This window comes from Salvelinus alpinus, chromosome 28 (assembly GCF_045679555.1).
Source record: "Salvelinus alpinus chromosome 28, SLU_Salpinus.1, whole genome shotgun sequence".
Taxonomy (NCBI): domain Eukaryota; kingdom Metazoa; phylum Chordata; class Actinopteri; order Salmoniformes; family Salmonidae; genus Salvelinus; species Salvelinus alpinus.
This window is the reverse complement of record NC_092113.1, coordinates 28,433,144-28,456,454: the sequence shown is the minus strand read 5'-3', so window position 1 is coordinate 28,456,454 and position 23,311 is coordinate 28,433,144. Positions and strand designations below refer to the sequence as shown.

At 44.0% G+C, this 23,311-nt stretch overlaps 1 protein-coding gene and 1 pseudogene across 1 annotated transcript in view; both read right to left on the bottom strand.

Moving 5' to 3' along the window:
• The window catches only part of LOC139557596 (hematopoietic progenitor cell antigen CD34-like), a 57,267-nt gene that overhangs the window by 2,184 nt on the left and 31,772 nt on the right, over nt 1-23,311 (bottom strand). Inside the window, exons 2-8 of the mRNA XM_071372602.1 lie at nt 22,616-22,741; nt 14,658-14,783; nt 11,579-11,793; nt 10,483-10,563; nt 8,199-8,307; nt 7,986-8,038; nt 245-397 (exon numbers count right to left, since the gene is read on the bottom strand). Coding sequence (XP_071228703.1) covers nt 245-397; nt 7,986-8,038; nt 8,199-8,307; nt 10,483-10,563; nt 11,579-11,793; nt 14,658-14,783; nt 22,616-22,741 — 863 coding nt within the window. The remainder of the gene's footprint in view (nt 1-244; nt 398-7,985; nt 8,039-8,198; nt 8,308-10,482; nt 10,564-11,578; nt 11,794-14,657; nt 14,784-22,615; nt 22,742-23,311) is intronic.
• LOC139557595 (RAB7A-interacting MON1-CCZ1 complex subunit 1-like) lies at nt 1,794-3,937 on the bottom strand (annotated as a pseudogene).

Below are 23,311 nucleotides of genomic sequence, written 5' to 3'. Positions count from 1 at the left end.
CTGAGGCACATACCCGGTGTAGGGTCTTTATCATGTGACATCACTACTGACTGGTCTTAGAGAAAAGTAGCTGTAGCTTTTTGACCAGGAGATGAAACAGTTGTATGCATACATGCACACACGTACACAGACACACACACCAAACACAGACTCCTCATCTCATTACATTGCTCTAGAGGCCTAGAGGTAGAGTCAACCAAAACAATGGTCAGCCAGGGTAGTAAGAGATAGAAGGTGAACTGACCAGCCTCATGCCCTTGGCGTTGTGTCCACGGTTGTTCTTCATATAGTAGCATCCGATGATGGCAGCAGCCAGCAGCAGGCCAGTAATGAGCAGGGGCACCAGCACTATGGGAGTGTGTGTTCCCCACTGAGAAGCTGCCTTCACCACACCCAGCTACACACACACACACACACAGTGAGAGAGAAACAGACAGACAGAGGTAGAGAGAGATCTTTGGTAATAGATGGAGCCATATCCCACTGGGCAAAACGTGGTTGACTAAATCTTGTTTCCATGTCATTAAAGCATTTTTTTCCCCTATGTGGTGTTGTTGACTCAACATGGAAAACTGATTGGATTTATAAAAAGTCAATGTAAGGGATTTTTTTTAAATCCCAATTTTAACCTAAATCCAATGTCATGGTGAATTTTTTTTTTTATTTCACGTTGAATTCACGCCAGTTGACAACTCAACCAAATGTAAATCAAAAATAGACTTTGAACTGATGTCTGTGCCCAGTGAGATCATAGTGACTCTAGTGATTTTTTTTTGTTAGGACATATCTTATAGAGTTTTATACGCAAAGACACACACGGAACACCTATAAAAGACAATAGGCTCAGCTGGCGGCCATATTGGATTTTGACAAACAAAAGCATAGAAAAATTCTGGAAGTTGTCTTTCCTAAACGATGGTGTATAGATGGACCATACACTTGCGGAATGTGCCACCGATAAGTTAGTATTACTATTGAAAAAGGGACAGATGAAGACGTCAGGGTGCCAAAAGCAGTACAACAAAAATAACATTCACGACATAGAAGGTAAGATGATGTATCAGATTGTTTACATGCTAGCTCATCTGTTTGTCGGTTTGTTTGCCTGCTTGCTAGCTAACGTTAGCCGATCTCGTAATCAGCTAAACAGCTAAACTAGCTAACTAATTGTTCATTCAGGAATGTGTCAACTATGAAGACATGGGCTGTTCAAGTACGGCCTAGCAAATGTGTGACCTTACTTGCAAGCCAATGACAAATGCAGTAAATAAATGTTTCAAATAAAAAAATATACAATACAGTCCAGTAGAGTAAATTACATTCTACTGAACTGATTCTCTAGACTACATTTGCTTGTTTTGTCACATAAACTGAAATTAGGCGAACTATTCGAATTTTAGCAACCAGGAAATGGCGGAGCGATTTCCGCATATACATATATATATTTTTTAATTTCAATTTATTTTGTTAATATTCTTATTTTAATATAATTATTATTCTACCACATTCTCAGAGCAATACACATTCCCAACCAACAGTCTGAAAACTGGAAGATAAGTGCTTCTTGCAGGAGATGGGGAGACTCACATTTCATTAACATCCCTCCCTACCCTAGCCCTTCATTCTTCACCTACCCTTGCCCCAAACTTCACCCCTCAGTCTTCACCTACCCTTGTCCCAAACTTCACCCCCTCAGTCTTCACCTACCCTTGCCCCAAACTTCACCCCCTCAGTCTTCACCTACCCTTGCCCCAAACTTCACCCCCTCAGTCTTCACCTACCCTTGTCCCAAACTTCACCCCCTCAGTCTTCACCTACCCTTGCCCCAAACTTCACCCCCTCAGTCTTCACCTACCCTTGCCCCAAACTTCACCCCCTCAGTCAGCCGGAGCCTTTCAGAACGGAAAGAAGTTGACCCTAGAAACTGATCCATCAGATTCTTCCTCCCTTAATGCTTAGCATTACAACTTGGGGTTTGATCATCTGATCCTAGATCAGTGCCTAAGGGAAACTTGTACCCATAGCCCTCCCTGGTTCACTGTAAGATACTTAGGATTTCCTTGGCATTCTCTGTGTTCCAGGCCTGGCCATGAAGAGGGCCGTCACAGACATTTACATTACATTTAAGTCATTTAGCAGACGCTCTTATCCAGAGCGACTTACAAATTGGAAAGTTCATACATATTCATCCTGGTCCCCCCGTGGGGAATGAACCCACAACCCTGGCGTTGCAAGCGCCATGCTCTACCAACTGAGCCACACGGGACCAAGCACCAAGCACGTATTTGTGCAGGATCTGCGTCCCAATGTCCCGGAAGCGAAGCCAGTCCTCTTTGCGTTCCGTGGAATCCACGCTGCAGTTCTCGTACTTCACTGCCCAGAAACACATCTCCCCTATTGTACATCATCGTCAGCAGGTGGGTGTCTGAGAAGATGCCTTCAGCCAGGAAGTTGGCAATAGCAGAGTCGTGAAACACCACCCCATTGTTGAGCTTAATGGAGTTTCTCCCCTGCAGCATCCTCATCAGGTAACGTACACCCTCCTGAAGACACTTGAGGAAAATGGCTTTGTTCTTCTTGATCCACTGCTTGCGTTGGTGGAGTGTGTGGCAGTACATGTAAAGCAGTGCTCCACGTCTCCAGTAGAGGCACTCTAACACCTCTAGCCCCAGCACTGACTGCACCTCTTGGGCCAGAACCAGTCTCCCGGCCAGCACCTCTGGCTCTGTGAGGTCCTGCAGCAGCTGTTGGATCTTAAAGGGTGAGCAGTCCTCCTGGAACTCCTGGTTCACCAGCTTGTTTTCCTCATAGAACGTGATGTCCAGGATCACCTGAGTGTAATCCTGAAGCAGTTTAGGCAGGCTGTTACTCTCCCCCATTGTCTGTAAAAGCTTTTCAACTTGTCTAGTATTGAAGAAGCATTCTGTAAATAGTCATCATCTTGTTTCTCGGTTCTGAGGCTGGCTCACTTATTGACCAACTCAAAAATCCTTCTCTCCAGTTCGAACGCCTGTCTTCTGCAGTCGTCGGCCATGACTAAAACCGTGATTTCTGCATAGTGGATCTTTAAGAGTGACTGACGACGTCACAGCTAGCACACACTCAGTGTTAATTAGCCTGACTCCCAAGTTCAGCTAGTCACCTGTGTCTGTATGTGCAGAGAATCTCAGTTTTTCTAACATTATAACTCTAACCGTTTCATTCTTAGCTGTGCGTGAATGCCCAGAGTAAGTACAGCATTTGTTTCCTTATGTCATATTTTCGACATTGTACAGCATTTTATACACTTGTTTTTATGCTAGCTAAGAAACTACTTTTAGCCACATTTTGCCTGTCAGCTGACTAGCTAACGTAAACTCACCCCATTCCGTACAAATGTGCGTAACCGCGACATTCAAATGAGGCTACAAAGAAAACTAATGGGACTGTAGCGACTGAGTTGACTTCAAAATCTGGGGTGTGAACTAGGTTTCTATTCAAGCGTTGATCGACATGGTAATGGCTCTATAGTATTGGAGAAATGTTGAAAAAACTGATCCTCCGTTACATCTTGACATGTCATGTCATAACGTAGAGCACGCATAAAGCAACTATTTCTGTCGTACAATCTCTCTCCACCAGGTGTAGCACTTCTCTCATCGTTTAAAAACAAGAAATGGACAGAGACGGGGGTAAGGGGGGGATACCTAGTCATTTCTTTCGTCATCATTGCATGCGATCATCATTCTCAAAGCCGCTGTTTACTTCTAAGATCCCTTTAGCACCGCCCTAAAAACCAGATTCAAATTCGACACAAACCTTCAAATAGGTATGTAATGACACATTATATAGACTCTTTATAGTGTTTTATTTACATTTTAGAGGCGATACGGTGATAAGTTGGACAGATCGAGTGAAAAAAGCAATTTTCCCACACGATATCTGTCCTTCTCACTACCACGCATTAGTTTCGCCCCCCCCCCCCCCCCCTCGCCATTTTTAAAAAGACCGACGGGGCTCATTGCCTGCTTGAATTATGCAGAAACGGGCAGTGTTTAGGTCATGTAATCGATTTTGTTGGAAAGGGGAGAAATTGTGCTTTACAATGGTATTGACATTACAATTGACCTGGAAGTATTACGTATTTGGGGTGCTAAAATAAAGGCAATTGTACGGACCAAGGCGATGTACGAGTTTACGTGAGTTTATGTTAGCTAAGTTGTAGCCATTTGTATGTTGTTTTTGAGGCACTGTATTGTTATAGCAGATTATACATGTTTTTCTTGTTTGTTATTGCTAAATATATGTGCCTTATTATAGACAAGTTAACCCCGTTTCCATGATTTCTGGTAGATCATCAAAATAAATAAATAAATCACTTCACGTTTTTGGAGTCATTCTGCAGTTTTTACCTAATTAAGTAGAATACTATTGGAAATGAATGATGAAAGTTAATTTATCTGCCTAAAACACAAGTTGAAAATTATGCTGTTCCTGCTTCCTGTTGACAATAACTTTTAATAAATAGCCGAGTGTCAAAAGAGCGTTTTGAAGTGTCCAAATCAATAAACAGTTAGATATATTGAAAACCTAAACGTACGACCTACACATACATGTGCCACAAAAGTAATCATATTGCTTATATTGTTCTTTACGAGCATCTTATAAACTGCATATGCACCAAAACCGCTGTTGTTTTGACAACAAGTGGCAATTAATCACTCATATTGATAAGGGGGAAATCAAGTTGTATGCGCTGTTTAAACTAACACTATTCAAAAGGCCACAGTGTATCTGGTTTGAATCTGAGAATAATTTGTATATCACTGGTTAGAAGAGAATTTGCTGTCATTTAAATTCTAGAATGTTGGATGGAAGTGTTTTTTGTTGTTGTTTTTTCGCTTTGTTATTTAACTTCAACGAATCACAATCCGCCATAGGATATCAACAGTGGCAAGAGTTGGCTGTTATTTGAGTGATAATTTGACTCTCAAATCCATGTATTGCTGTGAGGCTTTTATACAGAGAGCACCCCAAATGTTCCCTGCCATTTGAGTTTGAAAATAACAGTGGAATTCTAAGTCCTAAAACCACTATGACAAAACCAACGGTACAAAACCAATAATATTGATATTTTTTAAGCAATCGATTTTGTGTCATTATGATTACTATAAATGTTGACACTAATATCACTAATCTGAGGTAAAAAGGATGTGTAATTACCATCAATTCAATGTGGCCAAAATATAAGGTTGTCCATGTACAGGAAATTACCACAAATAATCGTATGTAGCTTTATTGGACAATCTCACAGCTAAATAAAGCACTGAAACCTAAACATTTATGGTAAACTTCAATCAAGATTAAAGACCAGTTAACTGTAAAGGAACAGTATCTCTCCAGGGCACAATCTCTATCTCTTTGCCTGCATACACTACCAGTCAAAAGTTTGGACACACCTACTCATTCAAGGGTTTTTCTTTATTTGTACTATTTTATACATTGTAGAATAATAGTGGACATCAAAACGATGAAATAACACATATGGAATCATATAATCATGCATTCTCTCAACCAGCTTCATGAGGTAGTCATCTGGAATGCATTTCAATTAACAGGTGTGCCTTGTTAAGTTAATTTGTGTAATTTCTTTCCTTCTTAATGTGTTTGAGCCAATCAGTTGTGTTGTGACAAAGTAGGGGTGGTTCAGAAGATAGACCTATTTGGTAAAAGACCAAGTCCATATTATGGCAATAACAGCTCAAATAAGCAAAGAGAAATGACAGTCCATCATTAGTTTAAGAAATGAAGGTCAGTCAATCTGGAAACTTTGAAAGTTTCTTCAAGTGCATTCGCAAAAACCATCAAGCGCTATGCTGAAACTGGCTCTCATGAGGACCGCCACAGGAAAGGAAGACCCAGAGTTACCTATGCTTCACACAGTTCAAGTAACAGACACATCTCAACATCAACTGTTCAGAGGAGACTGCGTGAATCAGGCCTTCATGGTCGAATTGCTGCAAAGAAACCACTACTAAAGGACACCAATAAGAAGAAGTGACTTGCTTGGGCCATGAAACATGAGCAATGGACATTAGACTGGTGGAAATCTGTCCTTTGGTCTGATGAGTCCAAATCTGAGATTTTTGGTTCCAACCGCCGTGTCTTTGTGAGACGCAGAGTAGGCGAACAGATGATCTCCGCATCTGTGTTTCCCACTGTGAAGCATGGAGGAGGAGGTGTGATGGTGTGGGGGTGCTTTGCTGGTGACACTGTCAGCGATTTATTTAGAATTCAAGGCACACTTAACCAGCATTGCTACCACAGCATTCTGCAGTGATATGCTATCGCATCTAGTTTGCCCTTAGTATGACTATCATTTGTTTTTCAACAGGACAAAGACCCAAAACACACCTCCAGGCTGTGTAAGGGCTATTTGACCAAGGAGAGTGATGGAGTGCTGCATCAGATGACCTGGTCTCCACAATAACCTGACCTCAACCCAATTGAGATGGTTTGGAATGAGTTGGACGCAGAGTGAAGGAAAAGCAGCCAACAAGTGCTCAGCATATGTGGGAACTCCTTCAAGACTGTTGGAAAATCATTCCTCATGAAGCTGGTTGAGAGAATGCCTGATATAGGATTACAATTTTAAAAATCCAATAGATAACCCTATCACATTTTGTAACATATCCTATAGGATTTTATCCTCTAGGATAGAATCCTATAGGAGTCCAATGGGACTGGTTCCAAAATCTGATAGGATTTTCTATTGGGTCTTTAAAATTGGAATCCTGTAGGATTTCTTTACTAGGGGTTAAGCCATGCCACACTGGCCGTATCTATGGAGTAGACTCTGGGAAGCTATTGGAGATTCCTCTATAGAAGGGAGTTGATCAATCATGGTTTGCCAGTGCTGTGATAAGATATTATGTAAAACAATGAATGTGAAGAATTTATCTGCACTGTATGCGTGTTAGTCAGCTAGCCAGACAGTTTTAGAGGAATGATTCCGTACATTTTTCAAATGAACTTACAATATGAAAACATTCCATTCAAACAATGCAGTCAAGCCACAGCCGTACACTGGCTGAAATCAGTTGATGATAGGATTTATACAAGTTGTCAATGCAACAAGTACTGATATTGTATCATATAATAGCACTCACAGCTTTAAAATAAAAGAAAATCTGAGACATTTCTGGTCTTTTACATACATTTTAGAGGCTATTTATACATATAAAACCCATATAAACTGTATTTATAAATAAATGACAATATTTTAGGTTAACTATAATTCCATTACGATTGCCAATGCATCACATGCCTACTTTTATTTTCCTGCATAAGTTAAAGCAGGAAATGCATCAACTGTGCCTGTACTGCCATTTATTCCAATTAGACTGGTTTTGGATTGCTCCCTGACCAAGATGGCTGCCATTTTGTCCCCATTATGGAACTTTGAGGGTTTATGACATTGCCCCTCTAGTAATATAATAGGATCGCTATGGATTCCTCACTCTGGTACCTGGGGGACTTTTATTTTATTTTTGTATTTTTGTATTTTTTGGGGGGGGGTTGGATCAGCTTAATCTTGCGGAAAGAATGTTGCTTCCAATGTAATTGTCTGCATCATTTCCAATCCTGGGGGACTGTTCACGTCATGGTTAGTTCACTACCCGACTTTATGCCAAGCCACTTTGTTATTTCTATTAAACCAGATTGTGATTTGTAAGTGGGACCCTGCATAGCATTCCACTGCCTGGTTGGTTTCCTACATTGTCCATATCTCTCTCTTATAAAACTATCATGGTACCTGTGTCACAGTACATTTAGAGTTGTGTACATTGAAGATAGCATGTGAATCAATACATTTTCCCTTCCATCTATCGCTATGGGGATGATGGCTATACAGTAGCTACAGTTGTTAAAAGTGACCGGGAATAAGAAGAAAATAGGCCTAGTTTTCTGCTCCCATAAGTATGAGTGTGTTGAAGTGGACATACCTGGCCCTTGATGCCTTCACTGACCAGGCTCTCTGACAATTCTTTGACACCACCTGTAAGGAGAGACCAATGGGAGTTAGAAAAATACCTTCTTGGTAATTCAGTGACATATTCAGATTGTCTAGATTAGAATACTATAGCGATCAAAGAAACTCATTACTGTAACGTATTGTTATGATTATCATTGTTATGAGGCAATACAGGGAAACCTACCATCAGCGCGTGTCAAAACCAATGTGTTAGAGTTCTCTTCCTGGAACACTTGAAGGTTGCAGTCCCCTGTGCACCAGGCTGAATCCTCCAAGATTCTCTTGGTCTCCAACTATGGGGAAAACATGTCAGTTTAACAATCATATATTGTTATGCTCAACTCTCAACTATAAACACAATGATTTATGTGTTAAAACCACATCACCTTGATGATGACACTGATCTGTTTATTCTCACAGAAAGCCAGAGGTCCCCAGAGTATTTTGGCACGCCCTGTTCCAGTGACCCAATGGGACTAGGCTGCGCCGACTGTTGTGGTTCTCCTACGCAGGGAGGATGTCTATCCTCATCTTAACGTCACCACACCAAACACACAATGACGTCATGGTTTGAACCGGCTACAAACATACACTCTGCTCTCTTTCTCAGCGTTCTCTCCCTTCCTCTGTAGAGCTAATGCCTCTCAGATGCTTCACAGTAGACTTGCAGTGTTAAATGTTATGTGGGTGTGCGTGTGAATCTGTCCAGCTGAGTGTGTGAGTCAGTGTGTTCACCACGCCATATGGCTTTGTGTTTGCGTAATGGAAGATGGATAGCGTCGGATGGAAAACGACTCGGCAACCACACCCCATCTCTCTCTCCCACCTTGGTCTTGAACTATGATATCATCACATTGCACAAGGGCCTTGGGTTGGGAACTCTCCCTCCCCACTCTGTGTAATGCGATCCAGACAGCGCTTCTCTTCCCCATAGGCCGCTATGTGCAAACACAGCATCCTCAGTCAGGAGTTCCACATCTACAGCTACAGCCTGGTCTCCCCATAACACTGACTATGGGTAGGAAGGAAGGAATCCTGCACAGCCCACATCAGCTCCCCATTCCTACTACTCTACCCTACAGTACTAAGCTAATCCGTGTTTAGTATCCTGTCACCTTTTCGTCTTCCTCTCTCTGCCTCCTGTTCCCCCCCTCTCTCTCTCCCCCTCTCTTTCCCTGCTCCACCAGTGACTCATTAAAGCTACGCTCAGGATCTCTAACGTTCGTCACAGTGGGCCTCTCTCAGGGATGACCTCAGCCTCACTATTGGCAACCACAACACGATGTCTGCATTTCTATTTATTTTCATTTAGATAGAAATGGGCTCTACGAGATTGCCGTTTGTGATTGACATCTAAGGCCTTGAGTGAGACTGGTGTGTGTGTTCTTTATAGTAATTGTGTTATTATTAGCTGCTGCCATTTATAGTGTTGACTGAAACCTCAGAAAAGGGGACAGCGTTTCTCATGGGAATTTACAGGGATGTTTTTTAGAGAACACATTCCAGGACTTTTCTCATTGAGAGATTTTCCACTACTTTGGAGTGGATCTCGGTTCATGAGAACGGCTCCATGGATAGAAGGTGATAGATAGACATTACTCTTGTTTTATCAAGGCTTTCCCAGCAGCTCACCCACTCTCTGTGAACGCTTGTCTTTTTTCACTTGTTTCAGACCTGGTCCCCAAGCCAATTTCTCTGGTTGAATCATGCTAGGATTAGCAGGCTAGACCCACACGTCAATCACTTATTGTTCTGATAAGGTGTTTGTTTTTGTACATGGGTACATGTCTTCATGGAATTATCATGTCATCAGTCAACACTACCATGGTGTTTCATTCCATCTCACACCGAGGGTTCCACTACACCAGTTCCACTCTACACACCCTGCTATTCTTCCATTGACCTTTGGCCCCTGGAGCACACAGAGACGCCCAGGGAGGAAACATTGTCCTCCTCCCCGTTTGTCTTCTGTGACGACAGACGGACGGATGATTTAGAACGGCTAAAGAATGTCTGAAAACAGATCTGCCTTTATCAGGCCCCATATTTCCAACAAGCTATTTGGAACATATTCATCTTAAACATATTAAGTGGAATGAGACAGAGACTTCCTCCCATGCCAAGGCGGGAGCCAGATAAGGGCCAGGGTATATAAAACGTGGCACCAGGGCTGAAGGGTAAGAGGCCTCCTGTCTGTCTCTGTTCGTCTCCCAGGCAGTTGGCTGGTACAGGCTGATATCTCTGTAAGGGCTGTGGTTGGAAACAGAATGTAGTACAATACACACCGTGGTAGAGGCTGGGGGAGGGCAACTGTACCAGAGATACCCTTGTATACGGCTTAGACTGTACTGTTCTGTTTCATGATAGACGAGAGCTAGGTGGGGTGGTAGAGCACAAAGGCTAATATGGCATAGGAAAAGTCCATAAGGAGACATTTCATAATGACAGTAAAACATGTTGCTACTCACACAGCTGCTTTCTGAAGAAAGCTCCACCTTGACTGCATCCTTGTCCTTCACTGCCTCCTTGTCCACACACTCAACATTGGGCTGCAGAAATACAGAGACGGCATAAAGCTTTCACTCAAGTGTTGACATCAGATTCTGTAAGTTCGTCTCTCCATTCAATCACAATCTGCTACATTCCCTCTACATTGAGTTATGATATGGGGAATTTGAAGTAAATTTTCAGTCCTACAGTTGTGTCAAGTTGGCTGGATGTCCTTTGGGTGGTGGGCCATTCTTGATACACACAGGAAACTGAAAAAACAGCAGTGTTGCAGTTCTTGACACACTCAAACCGGTGCGTCTAGATCCTACTACCATACCCTGTTCAAAGGCACTTAAATCATTTGTCTTGCCCATTCACCCTCAATGGCACACATAGGCAATCCGTCTCAAGGCTTGAAAATCCTTCTTTAACGTGTCTCTTCCCCTTCATCTACACTGATTGAAGTTAACTAGTGACATCAGTAAGGGATAATAGTTTTCACCTAGATAGTCTATGTCATGGAAAGAGCAGGTGTTCCTAATGTTTTGTACACTCAGTGTATACACTAGATGACTGACAGGGGGCACTGTTTTGAAGCCACCGCGCCTCCTTGGCACTCCCCCACCGTTGTAAAACAATATTTTGGAAGCTATAGAAATGAATACATTTGTTTTTGACACATTTATTATATTACAGACACCTTAATGCATACTTTTAAATTATATTATGTGAGATAAACATAAACAATTTAAATATATAAAAATTCTCAAAGTATCATTTTTTGAAAGTTCTAATGTTACGGTCACCATTACAACAACAAAATACTTAAATAAATGTAATTTTGCCCTTGAAACATTTAATTGAAATACTGTAGAACTCCATTCCTTCCTATGAAGGAATGCTTTTTCTGAGAGGAGTGCCAATATGGCTGACCAGTGGCTTCAAAGCCTCTCATTGGGCAATACATAGCATCAGCAATTCAGGGTTTATATACATCATTGTCTTTCAGAATTTCATTATGATACAGCATCTAAATATATTGTAGGCATTCCCCATTAGTTAGGTATTACTCACATTCACAAGAACCTGTGTCTGGAGTACAAACAGTGCATCAGTTGCTTCAGTGCCCTGTGTGTCTACACCAGGTCCAGCCGTGGTTCCAGAAGTTTCACCTCCTGCTAAGAGGTCACTGTTTGGCACCATGGAGGAGAAGGCAGTGTCCTGGTCTGATCCAGGAGCACTGGTCCCAGTAGTGTTGTAGGCTGTGGCGACGGTAGTGGCCGTGTCGTCTACAGGGGATTGAGGGGTTGCGGTGGCATGAATACCATTAAAAAAATGTTTACATTGAAAACATATTTTCTACACAAGTGAAGCCGCTCGGAACAGGCTACCCAGTCCCCTTCATGAATCCTCCCAATCCCACCTCACCCTATCCTAACCCAGTCCTCTTCATGAATCCTCCCAATCCCACCCCACCCTATCCTAACCCAGTCCCCTTCATGAATCCTCCCAATCCCACCCCACCCTATCCTAACCCAGTCCCCTTCATGAATCCTCCCAATCCACCCTATCCTAACCCAGTCACCTGATGTATGTCAATAGAAGTGAAGAAGAAAACAGGACAAATATGCAACAGATACTGGTAGAGGCGTACAGGCAGACAGGACAACATAATATCAGACTGGACAGGCAGACAGGGCAACATAATAACAGACTGGACAGGCAGACAGGACAACATAATATCAGACTGTACAGGCAGACAGGGCAACATAATAATAACAGACTGGACAGGCAGACAGGACAACATAATAATAACAGACTGGACAGACAGACAGGGCAACATAATAATAACAGACTGGACAGGCAGACAGGGGAACATAATAATAACAGACTGGACAGGCAGACAGGGGAACATAATAATAACAGACTGGACAGGCAGACAGGGAAACATAATAACAACAGACTGTACAGGCAGACAGGAAAACATAATAATAACAGACTGGACAGACAGACAGGGCAACATAATAATAACAGACTGGACAGGCAGACAGGGCAACATAATAATAACAGACTGGACAGGCAGACAGGGCAACATAATAATAACAGACTGGACAGGCAGACAGGGGAACATAATAATAACAGACTGTACAGGCAGACAGGACAACATAATAATAACAGACTGGACAGACAGACAGGGCAACATAATAATAGACTGGACAGGCAGACAGGGCAACACAATAACAACAGACTGTACAGGCAGACAGGGGAACATAATAATAACAGAATGGACAGGCAGACAGGGGAACATAATAATAACAGACTGGACAGGCAGACAGGGGAACATAATAATAACAGACTGGACAGGCAGACAGGGCAACATAATAACAACAGACTGTACAGGCAGACAGGAAAACATAATAACAGACCGGACATACAAACAGGACAATCTAATAATAACAGACTGGACAGGCAGACAGGGGAACATAATAATAACAGACTGGACAGGCAGACAGGACAACATCATATCAGACTGGAAAGGCAGACAGGGCAGCATAATAATCACAGACTTGATAGACAGACAGGGAAACATAATAACAGACTGTACAGGCAGACAGGGAAACATAATAACAACAGACTGTACAGGCAGACAGGGCAACATAATAACAACAGACTGGACAGGCAGACAGCACAACATAATAACAACAGACTGTACAGGCAGACAGGACAACATAATTACAACAGACTGTACAGGCAGACAGGGAAACATAATAACAGACTGTACAGGCAGACAGGACAACATAATAATAACAGACTGTACAGGCAGACGGGGTAACATAATAACTGACTGTACAGGCAGACAGGGCAACATAATAACAGACTGTACAGGCAGACAGGGAAACATAATAACAGACTGGACAGGCAGACAGGGAAACATAATAACAGACTCGACAGGCAGACAGGGCAACATAATAACAGACTGTATAGGCAGACAGGGAAACATAATAACAACAGACTGTACAGGCAGACAGGAAAACATAATAACAGACCGGACATACAAACAGGACAATCTAATAATAACAGACTGGACAGGCAGACAAGACAACATAATATCAGACTGGACAGGCAGACAGGGCAGCATAATAATCACAGACTTGATAGACAGACAGGACAACATAATAACAGACTGGACAGGTAGACAGGACAGCATAATAATAACAGACTGAACAGTTGTGAAAGGAAAGTGACCATATATATGGTCAAGTGTATTAAAGTTAATTTGGGAGGAAGATTGTTGTTGGGGGTGGGTCGTGTTTGGTTTTATCAACAGTTTATCAAAATAATTAGTATAATGTTCAGAATAACATTTTAAAAACTAGAGAGAAAAGGAAGTGTAACGGCAGCCTTCCTCCTCTTCGTCTGAAGAGGAGGTGTAGCAGGGATCGGACCAAGACGCAGCGTAGCCAGTGCTCAACATGTTTAATTAAACGATAAACAGTGAACACTTACAAATACAAAATAACAAAATGTGGCAAACCGATACAGCCCTATCTGGTGCAGAGAAAACACAAAGACAGGAAACAACCACCCACAAACCCCAACACAAAACAAGCCACCTATGTATGATTTCCAATCAGAGACAACACAAAACACCTGCCTCTGATTGAGAACCATATTAGGCCAAACATAGAAACAGACAAACTAGACACACAACATAGAATGCCCACCCAGCTCACGTCCTGACCAACACTAAAACAAGCAAAACACACAAGAACTATGGTCAGAACGTGACAGGAAGAAGAAAAATGAAAAGGACTATCAGTACTTTGGGTGTCGTCAGTGAGGGCTGGGACTCCTAAACCATCAGAGCAGTGTGATAGCTTGAACTGAGCACTATAGGTCTGCTGGTGTTATAAATTTTATGAATGGGTGTGATGTAATTCACTTATAGATGAGTGACCGATGGCTAATGAAAAGGTATTACTGTTATACTGTACCTTACATTCAGTTGCCATGTAAGGTACTAATTGTAATTGTGTAATTAGAGCCAATCTCAAATCATGATGACCTGTTGTCATCTCCTGATCCTCCATATCATAACTACTGACTTCAGCTTTGATCTGGACTTTGGACAGGGATGTTTTAAATGTCTTACTTCTGACTGTAGCGTTGGAGGTTGCATCTTTGAGTTCTGATGTATCAGTTGCAACAGAGCTCGGGGCATCTGTGATGCCCGTATCAGGTGCAGCAGAGGGATCAGTGGGGTCAACTCCTTGAACATCTGAGAGAGAGAGAAACAAAAATGAATCATAACAGTAGACCTGATACTGCCCTACTGTTCAGAGCTTAATGCAACATTACCTTGCATCCTTAGTGCAACCTTACCTTGCATCCTTAGTGCAACCTTACCTTGTATCCTTAGTGCAACCTTACCTTGCATCCTCAGTGCAACCTTACCTTGTATCCTTAGTGCAACCTAACCTTGCAACGTTAGTGCAAGGCCTTTATATCCTGTAATGATTGTAAAGCATGTCAAACAATCAATGAAACGGACAATGCAAGACTGGTTTTGCTTCACATAGGCTAGTGCCAGAATTGTACTAACCCTTCCACTGTAGGGAGCACTCAAACTTTATTTAGTGTTCCTCTCCTTTCAGACAGTAGCTCTGCACTCTCTATAAACAATATTCTAAAAAGCGCCTGTGGTAAATTACTGTTGTAGCCCGGCTGTAGGTATCTAGAAGGCTAATCTGTGGGATGAGTTTTGGCGCTTGGGTAGTGTGTTTGTGTGACTGTGGTTCGGGGGTGGAGGGCAGGTTAACACTGCCTGGCCCCTATGACCGACACCCTGTGCCGCAACGTGCTTGGAAACTCTAACCCTGGCAATTTTACTGGTAAACTCATGGGTACACTCGGAATGGCTGCCTGGTATTGTAATGCAATACTTTCCGTGGTATTTTGGAATGTTCTATCAACTGATACTGAAGAGTTGATATTCACGTAATAATAAGGAATTCCCCTCGACCACGCCCAGAAATTGGGGAAAACAAACATTCTTTCCCATTGACCCCCAGTGGAAAAGACCCAACATTGTTTTTTGTTATACAGAAATCACAAAACATGCCGATAAGCTGCTGTGTTGTTCAATGTACATGTAACCAGGTTAAAAATCCTTACCTACGGTTCCTAATGCTCCCACATAGGGAAATAGAGCCTGCGACAAGAGTCCTGAAAATGTTGATCATTTGAATGGGGAGCACAGGGCTTAACATGTCTCTCAAGGAGGCTAAAAAGAGAATTTGGCTTGGAAAGTTGAATATTTGCAGGTCATTGGTTAAGGGAGGAAGATTGGAGGGAAAGAGAGGGAAGGTTGAAAAGACTGAGGGAGGCAGAGGTTTGAATATGTTGAAGCTAGCAATAACAAGGGAGAGGATATGTTCAGGAAGATTGGTGTCAAGTTCAAATCAAATCAACGTTTATTTGTCACGTGCGCTGAATACAACAGGTGTAGACCTTACAGTGAAATGCTTACCTACAGGCTCTAACCAACAGTGCAAAAAAGGTATTAGGTGAACAATAGGTAAGTAGAGAAATAAAAACCACAGTAAAAAGACAGTGAAAAATAACAGTAGCGAGGCTATAACAGTAGCGAGGCTACAAACAGGCACTGATTAGTCGGGCTGATTGAGGTAATATGTACATGTAGATATGGTTAAAGTGACTATGCATATATGATGAACAGAGAGTAGCAGTAGCGTAAAAGAGGGGTTGGCGGGCGGTGGGACACAATGCAGATAGCCCGGTTAGCCAATGTGCGGGGGCACTGGTTGGTCAGGCCAATTGAGGTAGTATGTACATGAATGTATAGTTAAAGTGACTATGCATATATGATAAACAGAGAGTAGCAGCAGCGTAAAAGAGGGGTTGGGCGGGGGGGCACACAATGCAAATAGTCCGGGTAGCCATTTGATTACATGTTCAGGAGTCTTATGGCTTGGAGGTAAACACTGTTGAGAAGCCTTTTTGTCCTAAACTTGGCACTCCGGTACCGCTTGCCATGCGGTAGTAGAGAGAACAGTCTATGACTGGGGTGGCTGGGGTCTTTGCCAATTTTTAGGGCCTTCCTCTGACACCGCCTGGTGTAGAGGTCCTGGATGGCAGGCAGCTTAGCCCCAGTGATGTACTGGGCCGTACGCACTACCCTCTGAAGTGCCTTGCGGTCGGAGACCGAGCAATTGCCGTACCAGGCAGTGATGCAACCAGTCAGGATGCTCTTGATGTTGCAGCTGAAGAACCTTTTGAGGATCTCAGGACCCATGCCAAATCTTTTTCGTTTCCTGAGGGGGAATAGGCTTTGTCGTGCCCTCTTCACGACTGTCTTGGTGTGTTTGGACCATTCTAGTTTGTTGGTGATGTGGACACCAAGGAACTTGAAGCTCTCAACCTGCTCCACTACAGCCCCGTCGATGAGAATGGGGGCATGCTCGGTCCTCCTTTTCCTGTAGTCCACAATCATCTCCTTAGTCTTGGTTACGTTGAGGGATAGGTTGTTATTCTGGCACCACCCGGCCAGGTCTCTGACCTTCTCCCTGTAGGCTGTCTCGTCGTTGTCGGTGATCAGGCCTACCACTGTTGTGTCGTCTGCCAACTTAATGGTGGTGTTGGGAGTCGTGCCTGCCCATGCAGTCGTGGGTGAACAGGGAGTACAGGAGGGGACTGAGCACGCACCCCTGGGAGGCTCCAGTGTTGAGGATCAGTGTGGCAGATGTGTTGCTACCTACCCTCACCACCTGGGGGTGGCCCATCAGGAAGTCCAGGATCCAGTTGCAGAGGGAGGTGTTTAGTCCCAGGATCCTTAGCTTAGTGATGAGCTTTGAGGGTACTATGGTGTTGAATGCTGAGCTGTAGTCAATGAATAACAATCTCGCATAGGTGTTCCTTTTGTCCAGGTGGGAAAGGGCAGTGTGGAGTGCAATAGAGATTGCATCATCTGTGGATCTGTTTGGGCGGTATGCAAATTGGAGAGGGTCTAGGGTTTCTGGGATGATGGTGTTGATGTGAGCCATTACCAGCCTTTCAAAGCACTTCATGGCTACGGATGTGAGTGCTACGGGTCTGCAGTCATTTAGGCAGGTTGCCTTCGTGTTCCTGGGCACAGGGACTATGGTGGTCTGCTTTAAACATGTTGGTATTACAGACTCAATCAGGAACATGTTGAAAATGTCAGTGAAGACACCTGCCAGTTGGTCAGCACATGCCCGGAGCATACATCCTGGTAATCCATCTGGCCCTGCAGACTTGTGAATGTTGACCTGCTTAAAGGTCTTACTCACGTCGGCTACGGAGAGCGTGATCACCCAGTCGTCCGGAACAGCTGATGCTCTCATGCATGTTTCAGTGTTGCTTGCCTCGAAACGAGCATAGAAGTGATTTAGCTCGTCTGGTAGGCTCGTGTCACTGGGCAGCTCGCGGCTGTGCTTCCCTTTATAGTCTGTAATAGTTAGCAAGCCCTGCCACATAAGACGAGTGTCAGAGCTGGTGTAGTACGATTCAATTTTAGTCCTATATTGACGCTTTGCCTGTTTGATGGTTCGTTGGAGGGCATAGCGGGATTTCTTTTAAGCTTCCGTGTTAGAGTCCCGCACCTTGAAAGCGGCAGCTCTATCCTTTAGTTCAGTGCGAATGTTGCCTGTAATCCATGGCTTCTGGTTGGGGTATAAACAGACTGAGCCGGATGCCAGTTCGAGTTCTGGAAGTGAAATGGAAGGGGTAGAAGGGTTTGTAGAAGCTCGGAGAACGAGCCTTACATTGATGAGCATGGTTATGAGAAAGATACGTTTGATCCAGAAGGAGTGGCATTTTTGGAGAAAGTAGATCCTTGCCTTTTGGCAGATCCATTTGTGGTTTCAGGGTGGGTGAGAAAGGAGTTGGGTGCAGTTGAATCAGGGAAAGGAGTGATTTATGGTGTAGCGTTAAGTGTGGAGGTGGAGCAATTGAAGTTTCTTGGTGTTTGTAATGCCCAACGTTTGGTGCGATGCAGACCCGATGGTGAGCGTGGTGAAACAGAGGAGTCCCTGTCAGTCCTTTTAAGTCATTCTTTATCCGACAAGGTCATGTTAGGATATACAGTGCATTCGGAAAGTATTCAGAGCCCTTGACTTTTTCCAAATGTTGCGTGACAGCCTTATTGTAAAATGTATTAAATTAAACGTTTTCCTCATCAATATACACAGAATACTCCACAATGACTAAGTAAAAACAGGTTTTAAGAAACTGTTGCAAATTTATAAAAAATAAAAACAGAAATACCTTATTTACATATGTTTTCAGACCCTTTGCTATGAGACTTGAAATTGAGCTCAAATGCATCCTGTTTCCATTGATTATCCTTGAGATGTTTCTACAACTTGATTGGAGTCCACCTGTGGTAAATTAAATTGCAGCGACACTCCCCATCCAACCTGACAGAGCTTGAGAGGATCTGCAGAGAAGAATGGGAAACTCCCCAAAGGTGTGCCAAGCTTTTAGCATCATGCCTAAGAAGCCTCAATACTGTCATCGCTGCCAAAGGTCCTTCAACAAAGTACTAAGTAAAGAGTATGAATACTTATGTAATGTCATATTTCCATTTTATTTTATTTAATAAATTTGCAAAAATGTATACATCTGTTTTTGCTTTGTCATTATGGGGTATTGTGTGTAGATTGATGACAAAAAAAGTAATACATTTTAAAATAAAGCTGTAACGTAACAAAATGTGAAAAAACTCGAGGGGTCTGAATACTTTCCGAAGTCACTGTAAATCCACTCACTTCTTGTAGCTGTATATTCCGTTTGTTTGTGTTGTTGGTTTTGGCTAGCTTATAATGTTCCAGTCGGTAGCTAGCTAGCACTCACTCATGTGGCTGATAGTGCCGTGATGGAAAGGGACATGAGGGAAGCCCAACAATATTACGTTTTTATAAATAGTGAAAATGATTGGGAGAAGGCAATGTTGAAAAGTAATCTTTAGACATGTTGTACTTTTCTTAAAATGTAGATGACTAAAATATGCAGGTGAGAACTGCGTTTGAAAAGGATAACGTTTTTGCTGTGAACCAACCTAGGTAACAACAGGTTGTTTTCGCCACAGGCGGGCAGGGCCACAACGTTCGTATGGATAATCAACAAGGGGTTATGCGTTCTCTGGAAAATAATGCACGACGTGGAAGGTCTATTCTACGACGCGGATTGCATTGAAAACATATTTTATTCACAAGTGAAGCCGCTCCGAATAGGCTACCCAGTCCCCTTCATGAATCCTCCCAATCCCACCTCACCCTATCCTAACCCAGTCCCCTTCATGAATCCTCCCAATCCCACCTCACCCAGTCCGCTTCATGAATCCTCCCAATCCCACCCCACCCTATCCTAACCCAGTCCCCTTCATGAATCCTCCCAATCCCACCCCACCCTATCCTAACCCAGTCCCCTTCATGAATCCTCCCAATCCCACCCCACCCTATCCTAACCCAGTCCCCTTCATGAATCCTCCCAATCCCACCTCACCCTATCCTAACCCAGTCCCCTTCATGAATCCTCCCAATCCCACCTCACCCTATCCTAACCCAGTCCCCTTCATGAATCTTCCCAATCCCACCTCACTCTATCCTAACCCAGTCCCCTTCATGAATCCTCCCAATCCCACCCCACCCTATCCTAACCCAGTCCCCTTCATGAATCCTCCCAATCCCACCCCACCCTATCCTAACCCAGTCCCCTTCATGAATCCTCCCAATCCCACCTCACCCTATCCTAACCCAGTCCCTTTCATGAATCCTCCCAATCCCACCCCACCCTATCCTAACCCAGTCCCCTTCATGAATCCTCCCAATCCCACCTCACCCTATCCTAACCCAGTCCCCTTCATGAATCCTCCCAATCCCACCCCACCCTATCCTAACCCAGTCCCCTTCATGAATCCTCCCAATCCCACCTCACCCTATCCTAACCCAGTCCCCTTCATGAATCCTCCCAATCCCACCTCACCCTATCCTAACCCAGTCCCCTTCATGAATCCTCCCAATCCCACCCCACACAATCCTAACCCCGTCCCCTTCATGAATCCTCCCAATCCCACCCCACCCTATCCTAACCCAGTCCCTTTCATGAATCCTCCCAATCCCACCCCACCCTATCCTAACCCAGTCCCCTTCATGAATCCTCCCAATCCCACCTCACCCTATCCTAACCCAGTCCCTTTCATGAATCCTCCCAATCCCACCCCACCCTATCCTAACCCAGTCCCCTTCATGAATCCTCCCAATCCCACCCCACCCTATCCTAACCCAGTCCCCTTCATGAATCCTCCCAATCCCACCTCACCCTATCCTAACCCAGTCCCTTTCATAAACCTCCCAATCCCACCTCACCCTATCCTAACCCAGTCCCCTTCATGAATCCTCCCAATCCCACCTCACCCAGTCCGCTTCATGAATCCTCCCAATCCCACCTCACCCTATCCTAACCCAGTCCCCTTCATGAATCCTCCCAATCCCACCTCACCCTATCCTAACCCAGTCCCCTTCATGAATCCTCCCAATCCCACCCCACCCTATCCTAACCCAGTCCCCTTCATGAATCCTCCCAATCCCACCTCACCCTATCCTAACCCAGTCCCCTTCATGAATACTCCCAATCCCACCCCACCCTATCCTAACCCAGTCCCCTTCATGAATCCTCCCAATCCCACCTCACCCTATCCTAACCCAGTCAATTTCATGAATTCTCCCAATCCCACCCCATCCTAACCCAGTCCCCTTCATGAATCCTCCCAAACCCACCGCACCCTATCCTAACCCAGTCCCCTTCATGAATCCTCCCAATCCCACCCCACCCTATCCTAACCCAGTCCCCTTCATGAATCCTCCCAATCCCACCCCACCCTATCCTAACCCAGTCCCCTTCATGAATCCTCCCAATCCCACCCCACCCTATCCTAACCCAGTCCCCTTCATGAATCCTCCCAATCCCACCCCACCCTATCCTAACCCAGTCCCCTTCATGAATCCTCCCAATCCCACCTCACCCTATCCTAACCCAGTCCCCTTCATGAATACTCCCAATCCCACCCCACCCTATCCTAACCCAGTCCCCTTCATGAATCCTCCCAATCCCACCTCACCCTATCCTAACCCAGTCAATTTCATGAATTCTCCCAATCCCACCCCACCCTATCCTAACCCAGTCCCCTTCATGAATCCTCCCAAACCCACCGCACCCTATCCTAACCCAGTCCCCTTCATGAATCCTCCCAATCCCACCCCACCCTATCCTAACCCAGTCCCCTTCATGAATCCTCCCAATCCCACCCCACCCTATCCTAACCCAGTCCCCTTCATGAATCCTCCCAATCCCACCCCACCCTATCCTAACCCAGTCCCCTAATGTATGGCAATAGAAGTGAAGAAGAAAACAAGACAAATATGCAACAGATACTGGTAGAGGCGTACAGGCAGACAGGACAACATAATAACAGACTGGACAGGCAGACAGGGCAACATAATAACAGACTGGACAGGCAGACAGGACAACTTAATAATACAGACTGAACAGTTGTGAAAGGAAAGTGACCATATATATGGTCAAGTGTATTAAAGTTAATTTGGGAGGAAGATTGTTGTTGGGGGTGGGTCGTGTTCGGTTTTATCAACAGTTTATCAACATAATTAGTATATAGTTCAGAATAACGTTTTAAAAACTAGAGAGAAAAGGAAGAAGAAAAATGAAAAGGACTATCAGCACTTTGGGTGTCGTCAGTGAGGGCTGGGACTCCTAAACCATCAGAGCAGTGTGATAGCTTGAACTGAGCACTATAGGTCTGCTGGTGTTATAAATGTTATGAATGGGTGTGATGTAATTCACTTATAGATGAGTGACCGATGGCTAATGAAAAGGTATTACTGTTATACTGTACCTTACATTCAGTTGCCATGTAAGGTACTAATTGTAATTGTGTAATTAGAGCCAATCTCAAATCATGATGACCTGTTGTCATCTCCTGATCCTCCATATCATAACTACTGACTTCAGCTTTGATCTGGACTTTGGACAGGGATGTTTTTAATGTCTTACTTCTGACTGTAGCGTTGGAGGTTGCATCTTTGAGTTCTGATGTATCAGTTGCAACAGAGCTCGGGGCATCTGTGATGCCCGTATCAGGTGCAGCAGAGGGATCAGTGGGGTCAACTCCTTGAACATCTGAGAGAGAGAGAAACAAAAATGAATCAATACAGTAGACCTGATACTGCCCTACTGTTCAGAGCTTAATGCAACATTACCTTGCATCCTTAGTGCAACCTTACCTTGCATCCTTAGTGCAACCTTACCTTGTATCCTTAGTGCAACCTAACCTTGCAACGTTAGTGCAAGGCCTTTATATCCTGTAATGATTGTAAAGCATGTCAAACAATCAATGAAACGGACAATGCAAGACTGGTTTTGCTTCACATAGGCTAGTGCCAGAATTGTACTAACCCTTCCACTGTAGGGAGCGCTCAAACTTTATTTAGAGTTCCTCTCCTTTCAGACAGTAGCTCTGCACTCTCTATAAACAATATTCTAAAAAGCGCCAGGGTAAATTACTGTTGTAGCCCGGCTGTAGGTATCTAGAAGGCTAATCTGTGGGATGAGTTTTGGCGCATGGGTAGTGTGTTTGTGTGACTGTGGTTTGGGGGTGGAGGGCAGGTTAACACTGCCTGGCCCCTATGACCGACACCCTGTGCCCCAGCCCCCCCACGCCCCCTGACGATGAACCAATTCGGACTGTTT